The 10,100-nt window shown below is 43.1% G+C and overlaps 3 protein-coding genes across 3 annotated transcripts; 2 read left to right on the plus strand and 1 right to left on the minus strand.

Moving 5' to 3' along the window:
- Positions 1 to 52: 52 nt before the first annotated feature.
- Positions 53 to 2,286, plus strand: SS1G_01621 (hypothetical protein; the record flags this gene model as incomplete). Its single annotated transcript, XM_001597377.1, has 5 exons — positions 53 to 1,103; positions 1,151 to 1,407; positions 1,464 to 2,131; positions 2,192 to 2,213; positions 2,248 to 2,286. 5 exons carry the CDS (start codon positions 53 to 55, stop codon positions 2,284 to 2,286), a joined length of 2,037 nt encoding a protein of 678 aa, XP_001597427.1.
- Positions 2,287 to 3,012: 726 nt separating this feature from the next.
- SS1G_01622 (hypothetical protein) lies at positions 3,013 to 4,086 on the plus strand (the record flags this gene model as incomplete). The annotated part of the gene is made up of 4 exons (XM_001597378.1): positions 3,013 to 3,283; positions 3,404 to 3,479; positions 3,637 to 3,798; positions 3,888 to 4,086. 4 exons carry the CDS (start codon positions 3,013 to 3,015, stop codon positions 4,084 to 4,086), a joined length of 708 nt encoding a protein of 235 aa, XP_001597428.1.
- A 387-nt stretch (positions 4,087 to 4,473) lies between these two features.
- On the minus strand, positions 4,474 to 5,325 carry SS1G_01623 (hypothetical protein; the record flags this gene model as incomplete). The annotated part of the gene is made up of 2 exons (XM_001597379.1): positions 4,474 to 4,694; positions 4,743 to 5,325. The coding sequence occupies 2 exons, from the start codon at positions 5,323 to 5,325 to the stop codon at positions 4,474 to 4,476; spliced, it is 804 nt and encodes a 267-aa protein (XP_001597429.1).
- Between the last annotated feature and the right edge of the window lie 4,775 nt (positions 5,326 to 10,100).

Below are 10,100 nucleotides of genomic sequence, written 5' to 3' on the forward strand. Positions count from 1 at the left end.
TACAACTGGTCACATAACCAGGGTTTGGAGTTTGTTAGATGGTGGATCATTAATGACCCTACCCCATCCCGAAGGAATAAAGTTTGTTTCCGTAGCTTTCAAGCCAGCTGCAGAAGTGCAAAATGAGGGCTCAAGGCTGTGGTTAGGGAACAATATTGGAGACCTCATTGAGGTTGACATCTCAAGTGGAAGCATTGTTACAAGCAAGTCAAACGCCCATACTCGGCGTGAGATAATAAAGATTTACCGACATTCGAAGGAATTGTGGACACTTGATGATGGTGGAACATTGCATTTATGGGCTCCAGACGATACTGGCGAACCAAATCTGACCAATCCATCCCAGAGCTTTAGACTTCCGAAAGGGCATACATTCTCGCTGGTTGTTGACGGCGAATTGTGGCATGCAGCAGGCAAAGATATCCGGATTTTTATCCCAACACTGGATGGAAGTTCACAGTTTCAAGTGTTACAACGTCCCATTCATCAACCAGATGCGGGCGAGATAACATCGGGGGCGGTCATAAATTCTCAGCCTGACCGCATATACTTCGGCCATGTTGATGGAAAAGTAAGCATATATTCTCGGCATGATTATGCATGCTTGGGAATAATCAATATCAGTGTCTATAAAATCACATCTCTTGTAGGTGTAGGCAGTTATCTTTGGGCTGGCTTTAGCACCGGTATGGTATATGTATACGACACTACTCATACTCCATGGGTTGTGAAAAAAGATTGGCGTGCTCACCATGATCCACTCATTGGCCTATTCGTCGACCGCAGCAGCTTTTGGATGCTTGACCGGGAACATGTTATCTCCTTAGGCCAGGACAATATGATACGAGCATGGGATGGCATGCTCCAGGATGATTGGATGGAGCAACAGATGCAATCACAAGAAGCAGATTTTTGCAAGCTCACCCCAGTCAAGACTTTGGTTATGACGTGGAACGCCGGTGCATCTACGCCGTACCATCTTCAACAATCCGATCAGGATTCAAGGTTCTTGCCTCAGCTTCTGCAAGACAGCGACCGGCCAGATATATTGGTCTTTGGATTCCAAGAATTGGTTGATTTGGAAGATAAAAAGACGACTGCCAGTAAGTACCCTGCCGAACTCTACGACTTATTTTTAACCATTTGGTAGAAAGCTTCTTCAAATCCAAGAAGAAGGAGAAAGACTCCGATCATGAACATATGAGCCACCAATATCGAAATTGGCGAGACTTCCTCATCCGATGCTTAGATGATTATGTTCAGGGCGAGATATATCACTTGCTTCACACAGCAAATCTAGTCGGTCTTTTCACGTGTGTATTTGTTAGATCGCCTCTTCTGCCCCGAATCAAAAACATCAATGCCGCTGAAGTCAAGAGGGGAATGGGTGGGCTTCACGGGAACAAGGTAAGCGGTTGTTGCAAAATTTCTGCTGGTAACATGAGTTTCCTAACGTACATTAGGGTGCATTGATTCTTCGATTTGTCTTGGATGATACGTCAATGTGCTTCATCAACTGCCATCTTGCCGCTGGGCAGACCCAAACGAAAGATCGGAACACAGATATAAGTATGATCCTTGAAAGCCAGGTTCTGCCTGCAGAACGTGATCACGGTGTTCGCATAGATAGTTTCGTAGGAGGTGGTGATGGAACGATGATCCTCGATCACGAGATTTGCATCTTAAACGGTGACTTGAATTACCGTATCGATACTATGGGCAGAGATACCGTGGTTAATGCGGTCAAGGCCAATAACCTGGGAAAACTTCTTGAGCGAGACCAACTGCTTGCCTCCAAACGCAAAAACCCTTGGTTTAGATTGCGTGCTTTTCACGAACTACCTATTACTTTCGCGCCGACCTACAAATACGACGTAGGAACGGACAATTATGATACAAGTGAGAAGAAAAGAGCACCAGCTTGGTGTGATCGCTTACTTTACCGTGGACACAATCGGGTGGAGCAGCTCGATTACCGTCGACACGAGGTACGTGTGTCTGATCATAGACCAGTGACTGGACTATTCAACATGGTTGTCAAGACTATTTCGCCCCAGAAGCGTGCCGTAAAATGGGAGGAATGTTTGCAAAACTTCCAAAGGTTAAAAGAACAGCTTGGTGCTGAAGCCAGGTAAGCATATTTCACAGTCTGTGACTGCATTATCGTTTACCAACACTAATCGACTATCAGGCTTGATTACCTTACAAATGTTGTGGGTTTTGATCTAAAAACTAGTCAAAAAATAGTTGCTTCAGGCCTGGGAACTTATGGGACCTCCTAAGTGAGCGGGTCAAGTCCTAGCTAGAGGTCTGAATAGAGAAGCAGCGTACAAGATATATATTAAACTTCGCCATGAGTTGAATATCCAAACACGAATGGTAGCGACGTGCCCCTAGCTCAAGGTATGCGGCACTATATGCCACAAATTATTGGATGACCTAAGAGATGAACACGTGATGAGTAGTTGGGAGACTAAAATAGCAGACGTCATAATGTGTGAGCCAAGCCGTTAGTGGTGGTGTCTGGTTCTAGCACTTCGATCTTGACCCACTATTCAGGAACGCCCCCACATCATAGATGATAGAAAGTAATATCCATCAATAGATTGGCATATTTAGAAGCTTCGATGACGATATCAAGGGGCAAGGAAAGGCACTTAGGAACTTCAATTGTCTGTACCTAGAAATTCGCAGTCGCCTGGCTTTACTGGTAGAAGCTTGTTGATGAGAATAAATAAATATCAATTCCCACAACTATATTTGCTTTGCTTCTTCCATTTCAAGCGTGTACTAATGTTCGGAAAAACATGCAACATCAACACAGTTTCTTCTTTCCTATTTAGTTTATATTCTAAACCTAACACCCGTCTCCCTCTCCAATTCCAATCAAGACTAATAACTTCCTCTCACCCACCTCAACATCCATCCCCCAAACTCCTCCCTCTCTCTCCACCCCAGCACACCACATCAACCCCCCTCAACCGCATATCTCACACTCAATTCCACACCAAAATGACCCCTTCCAATTCCACCCACTCAAACACCAATTCAACCACCAAAGCTAAAAACGCCGCTCTCTCCCAAGGCCACAAAGACTCCGATATCCACGGCGAACACAACGATTGGAAATTCCGCGTCCCCTATAAAGTACATGAGAACGAGGAAGCATTCAAGACTCTCTATGAGGGTGCTTGTCATTGTGGACGGGTGAAGTATCAGTTGAGTAGGGAGAGGCCTTTGAGTGCGAAGTTTTGTCATTGTACTACTTGTCAGGTTTTGCATGGTGAGTTGGTTGGTTGGTTTATTTTTTGTGTTTTGGGGGGAAAGGGGAGGGAAAGGAAAGGGGCGAGGAGTGAGGAGTGAGAATAGGAGGATTAGTATGCTAATGTTAGGATTTGGGTAGGAGCTCCTTTTCAATGGGCGGCGATTTTTCATAAGGAGGATATTAATTTTACGCATGGTCATCATGATTTAGGTTGGTATGTGTTATGAGTTTATATTGTTTTCTATCCTTTCCTACTATAACCATCTCTACTAAGTTACCAACCACTATACTCATCCAACCCAACACTATTTCCCCAACCATTCATTGCCCAAGCTCAATCCAAACACTTCTAACCCAAAGCCCCAAACTAGGTACGAATCGGAAGAAAAAACTACCCGTCACAAGCTCCCTTGCAAAGTAAGCTGTTCATACTGTCGCACACCCATCATGGACGAAGGACGAAATATGATCCTTTTATTTCCAAGCTTGATAAAATTTAAGAGTAAGGAAGAGAAGGAGAGGTTTAATCCCGAGTACGTTTTTTTACTCTTCCTTTTCCTCCTCTTTATCCATTGGATCCTAAATGAGATCAATTGCTAATATGTCGTAATTTGGATTATAGATGCCACATGTTTTATTCACAGCGCTTGGTAGATCTCCCAGATGGATTACCCAAGTGGACGGGTCTCAATGATAAGAGTGATTTGATTGAGGATAGTCCACCGGAAGCGATACAGAAGAGAAAGAGGGAGAAGGAAGAAGAGGAAAATGGGGCAAAGGAGGAGGATGGTCATGATAACAAGAAAGAGAGGCGAAAATAGATGTTTTGTGAGCCGGTAGTCCCGCTCTTGATATGTGGTGGATATAAACATTTTAAAATTTTCATTAATTTTCATTCGATACATGCTGCTTGGATCAAGGATCGATATTTACCTCTTGGTCAGCATCACCAAGAGATCTGTCTCAAATATACACCAGTGACTCGACCGTTAGACCAAAACACGCCCCTTTCCAATTCCTATTTGCAGCTTTCCATTCTTTCCCACTCCGCCTAACACCGCACTCCAAAATCAGCATGCAAGTTCCCATTCTATCATTAGCCCTAGCGCAATTTATGACCCTCTCGAAGGATCAATTTCATGTACCGAGAATTTTGCGATTTAATCACAAAGCAATATCAACACATCATCCTCGCCAATCCTCGATATTCATACACCTGCTTCCACACCACTATTCTTCATTAACAAGCCATCTAACCTCAGTAACCCCAAGCTCATGAGTCCGTTTCCAGCGCTGCCGCTACCAATACGCATGGCCCACCTCCAACGAGTCACCAATTCGTTGATTTCTGCCGATTCAGTTTCATTTTCGGCTGTAACGAGGAGTTGCATGAGAAATGATGATGCTATTGCGAAGTTTGCACGAGACCCTGAGTTTTGTTAGAGACTATGAATGGGCGACGGTTATTAGAACTTACAGGAATGCCAAAAGGCATCCAAAGCCCCTCTGCTAAGATTTTCTACAAATTCGACGACTTCTTTGGCACATTCCCTAGCACTGGCTCGAACGGCTAGACGGCTACCCACTGTTGCCTCCCCATCTACACTTGTCAAATTTTCCAAAGGTCGGAGGAGAGCTCGGAATAATGTCATGGTTGCAATGATGTAGGCTAGTGAAAGTGATGGATTTCCGCTTAATTGAGCTACACCACGTGAATCGAAATGCTCATGTTGTCTTAGAGACATAGAAGGAGGTAAAGAATCGTTCCAAGACTTAAGGCGTGAGCGTAGCGGTCTTGCTAGTTCAAGTGACAATGAGAGATCCTTAGATGTCCGTTGTGTTGCTCTCAGAGTATAGTATGAATCGACAATGTCGCTGAGTATGGTGGTCAGCTCGGTCAGCAGCCGAAAGTGTTCTGAATCTGGTTCTGAATCCGTAATGTGTTGATGAGAATCGGGTGTAGATGCTTTAAGGTCGTTATCCCCAAATGGAAGGACGTCAAAATCATCAGCATGAATATGACTGGGCATACCGGCATTCAAAGATGCCCATTTATCCATGATGAAAACCCCAAACCATAGTCTTTTTCGCAAATTCATTTCCCAAACCGGTATACTACTCCAGTCACCGCATTCCTTCATCAGACCCAGAGTTTGAGCAAGACTCACTGTCCAACCAACAAGGCTCGTCTTCCAAGGTGTATCTGTCGTGTATCGATTTGTGGGAGCTCTCTGTAGCAGTAAGAGACATGCTTGTAATGTTGAAAGCCGTGGTGCATGGAGCTCCTGTTGAACGAAGATCCAGGAAAGGCGAAACAACTCATGAATTGACGGTGGTGAATGTACCAGAGTCGTGGAAAGAATATCATCATATAGAATGAATGGTAGAGCGGTAGCATACATTGCTGACAATAAGGAACATGGAAATGTATGCACAATCGTAGGTGAGAGTACACCTGGCGATTGGAAGGATTGGCTTTTAGATAGAATGGGAAAATAGGGGTATACAAATCGGAAGAAAAGTCCTATAAGACGAAGCGCTTCCTGATCTGTGAACATGCCCCTCAGATCTGCCTCTGCTCCGGCGAGAACATCATCATTTACCCTTGGCTCCCCTTTCTGTGAAAAGCTATCATCTGCCAGCATGAAGACCACAGGCGGCTCCTCGCTCTGATTTGAAAAGTCATTGTGCGTAGAGGAGTTCTTGATCCGCCGGTATGTTAACTTTGAGATCGTGCATTCATCATTTTCATTATAGCGACAATGGCGTAACAGGTATGGATTTGATTCACCCGATTCGCCAACAAATCTCGCAGATCTTGAATGCTGCGAGTTGAGGGGCCTTATTCGCGTGCTTTGCACCATGTCCAAATAAGGATCCAAACTGTATATAGGCGAGCCATCTTGGACAAGAATATGTTGGTCTGGAGACGAAGTCGATTCAGTCAAGACATCGTGTCCAGTCAAACTTTGAAAGTTATGCTCGCTATATTGTGCGATAAAGTTGGTACTAAGATGAGCAGCGGAGCAATATTGTTGCAATGGAGCAGTAGCTCCACGGACGCCAAAGTCAGCGAATCTCCCTCAAGGAACAACCATTGTCCTTTTTGTGTAATGTTGTAACATACGAGTAGAAGTTGTAGATCCACTACCTTTATCACCATTGCTTGTCACAATATTTGGCCTCCTCTTCTTCTTTGGCCGATCTACAAATGTGCAGCTCTTTCCATGCGATGTACACAGTTGACAAGGCGGGGCGGAAGATATGGAGCATCTTACTTGACGGGCTCGGCAGAAATCACAAGGTCGATACTTGCGCGACTTGTAGGACCTTGGACCTGGTTGTATAGGATGAGTATTCAGTTGTTGTTCTTGTTGAGGTAACTGTAACTCAAGTCCGTCTCCGTTAAAGTAATCATTTGAAGTAATTGAAGTTTGGAAATTATGAGGGTCCATTGATTGAAGGGGGGGAAGCTGAAGGGCAATCTATTGGTGGTGCTATGGTTCTAGCGAGCTAGGATTTCTTATCGCTGTGATGGATAAATTGATAAACAACAATGCAAAGTAACGAACGATCTGTTGAAACATAAAATTGACCGATTCATTCCCCGCGCGGCCAGGCAGTATTCTCTTTCCTTTTATATATATAACGTACGTATCTTGAAATATTCATTCGAATTACATTTGTTTGTATCCCAATTGTTCTAGACGTTGGTAACGTTAGATGGCGTTGTATCCAACGTCCCAGAGTATTTCCCATCCTGTCTATCCATTTACCATGTTTCCATGGAGGTCATCCGAGAACACGGCCAAACATGTCCAAAAGGAGTTGCCCGTGTTATCATCATGCAGTCAATGCAGGTAATGCATTCAAATACATCCTTGTGCTTACAATGCTGGACATATGTTCCCTTGCCGTTTCGGACTTTACAACTAGAATCCTGAAAATTATCGGATAACAGAGTCAGTTCGGCAAGGACGTGGAATTGCCCGAAGAGCTCCTGGTTACAATAACTTAAATACTCAAACATAAGGCATGTCCTTAGCTGTTTCTAAGCTCTTATGACGCGTTCAAATTTCCATCTCTTTCTTTTCATCACAACTCTCGCTAATCACCAAAGATTTGGAATTCCTATCATTGCCTTCAAGTGTTATCAGCTCATCGACACCAAATATGATCATATCTCTTATCAATTTAAATGGAATTCATGCTATGGTGTCTTTTGCTCCTAGCTCCTATATACACATGTATCATTGTACTGTGAAGTTGCAGTTTCACTATTCAACTCCTTCGTTTTCGGCAATAGAGTGTCGTCCCGATGGGTAACGCCGAAGTCTAGACTAGCAATGTTGTCTCTACGTGTTTGTTTCTGCGCTAAGTACTCGGATAGATATCTTCTAATTCATGCATTTGACAAACGAGCGTTCCTTTCTGTGAGATTTTCGCCCGACTGTAGAAGCCGTTTTCTCCTGGACGCATGTTAAACAGGCCATCAGGACAAGTCCCTCATCTAGAGATGTGGTAGTAGTTTACATCAGGACTCATCAACTAGTTAGACTCAGCTAAAATTATTGCTTGGACAAACCCCGATATTTTCACGTATTTAAATTTGGCATCTTCAACAACTGAATGATCTTTCAGATTTGGTTAGAAGACTTGAAGACGCTGATGGCGAGAAAATGGGCTAGTTCCGATAGCTCTGACATTTTTATGTAGCATATATGGACGGACTATATGAAACTAACTGGAGAATAATTTCATAAGAAGTATAATATTTCACCATCAAATGGCCTCAAGCGCTTCGAACATATCGCATTTCTTGAACATCAGGGACAATAACAGTGTCGTCAGATAAAGTATAGGGATTCAATATCAAGGTCAGATGCACGGGAATAGTTTTGTAAATGTATTTCTCTTTTAGGAATGGGAGATTCAAATTGTTAAATGCCAAAAAGGCTGGCAATTGAACTGAAATTCAGTTTGCTCAAAATCGTTAGGCCATACTCAGAATGGACAAGGCAATCCAGAACAATTTTACTTGCTGCTAGCTTTATGATAAAAAGATCCTGGAGGACGAATGGCTTCTCGATTTGAAAGAGAGGCGCCGTGCGGCTGGCTACTATGCCACAGTCTTTTTATGCTTCTCTTCAATTCGAACGCTCGTGGCTGTGTAGTTCCTCCTTTTCAGCGCTTATAATAGTTGATCACTCTATTTGCCTGTCACGCCGTCACAACTTTCAACCACCGTCTCCTCAACACTTCAAAACATTAATACAAACTTGGATCAAAGTACCCCCAGGTTTTCTTATCCGCCTGCATAAGTTATGGAGCATTTCCAAACAAGGTATTCTTGGCCGTCGGACAAGAAGCTTGGCGTGGAGGTGGTTTCGTATGATACGATACAGTCGTATGATGGAAAAGTAGTTCACTAACCCCGTTTTCAAATGTTTTAATATCATAACATCTATGTAATAGAAATTAGCATTAATATAAATGGGGATTGGGGATCTATGTTTTCGATTATTTGGAATTTTTCGGCAAGTGATGTTTGGTGTGCTACTCATGAAGAAATGAAATATAGCTACTAGTTGATAGCCTTCCATCACATACGACCACAGACTGGAGAGAATTGGGCATCCCGTCCGCTCTGCCATACACAAGCTTCAGATCGGTAGATCAGTAGTTGGGTGGGTGACCACCAGCGAATCCCTACTGTTGTATGTTTTTTTGTCAATTTTGATATTGTGCCGGAAGACATGCAAAAGATGAAAGGCGATACCTCCCTCCTCTTCAAATGTCTTTTGCTTCAACCTCGTTGAACTAGTAGTGCCAGCCTCCAAGAGTTGTTAACCGAAAACATTGCAATAATTTTACGTTTCATCTGTCGAGGTGCTAAAGTTATCAAGGGATGGTTGATATGCTTAAACGATTGAAGGATGTGCAATGATTGTGATACTGGTGTAGAAAGAAAATTTTTGATTTATCCCGGACTTACAACTGAGACTAGACGACCTTGCTAAGATGTTCCTCGAAAGGGTTTTATAACGAAAGTGTGTGGATGAGGAGAGTGACAGGGACAAATCGAGTTCAAGTGAGAAAAGGCAGCAAATTCTTGTCTGCAAAACTTGTTATTGCTAATATACCAAAATTACGCTAGCACGTCAATAGCGACGGGTGTCGAAGTATCGTGGGGCTGAACTCCAAGCCATCTTCTCAGCAATCTTTAGAATCCTCTGGCGTTCTATGTAGATGTAGATCGTCAAACTAGAAGGTGGCCTAGAATGTATTTGGAGTTACATGAATCTCTCCTGGTCCAATATACAAGATAGAAAAATGTAAAAACTTATAGAACCTGTCATCTTTCTCTCCTTTGAAATACTAAAATGAACATTGCACCATCACCAATATCAATACTTCTACCTCCTACCTACATCATGCATCCCCATACCCCTAAAAATCAACACAACATTCCAACCATACTCCCCCAAGGTCCCTCCTGGTAACTAGATGCCCATCAATGGAAAAACACTCCATTTAACTAAATCCCATCCCATACCATCTCATCTCATCTAATAAATCCAATACCCATAATCCTCCATTCTATTCCACCCCAACGTCACAACACCATTAACTCCAAGCTTTTCACCTCTCTAGGAGACTAAAACAGTCACGAATCTCCGAATCCCAATCCTCGCATCTCAACCATAAAATGATACCCCCCCCGGCGTAACTCTCCAGTAATCTTCTTATGAAAACAATATTCAACAATATTTAATAATACCTTCCTCTTCTACTGTCTTCTTCTTCTTCTTCTTCTTCTTCTTCTTCTTCTTCT

The sequence above is a fragment of the Sclerotinia sclerotiorum genome, genomic scaffold (genome assembly GCF_000146945.2).
Source record: "Sclerotinia sclerotiorum 1980 UF-70 scaffold_2 genomic scaffold, whole genome shotgun sequence".
NCBI classification, from domain to species: Eukaryota; Fungi; Ascomycota; class Leotiomycetes; order Helotiales; family Sclerotiniaceae; genus Sclerotinia; species Sclerotinia sclerotiorum.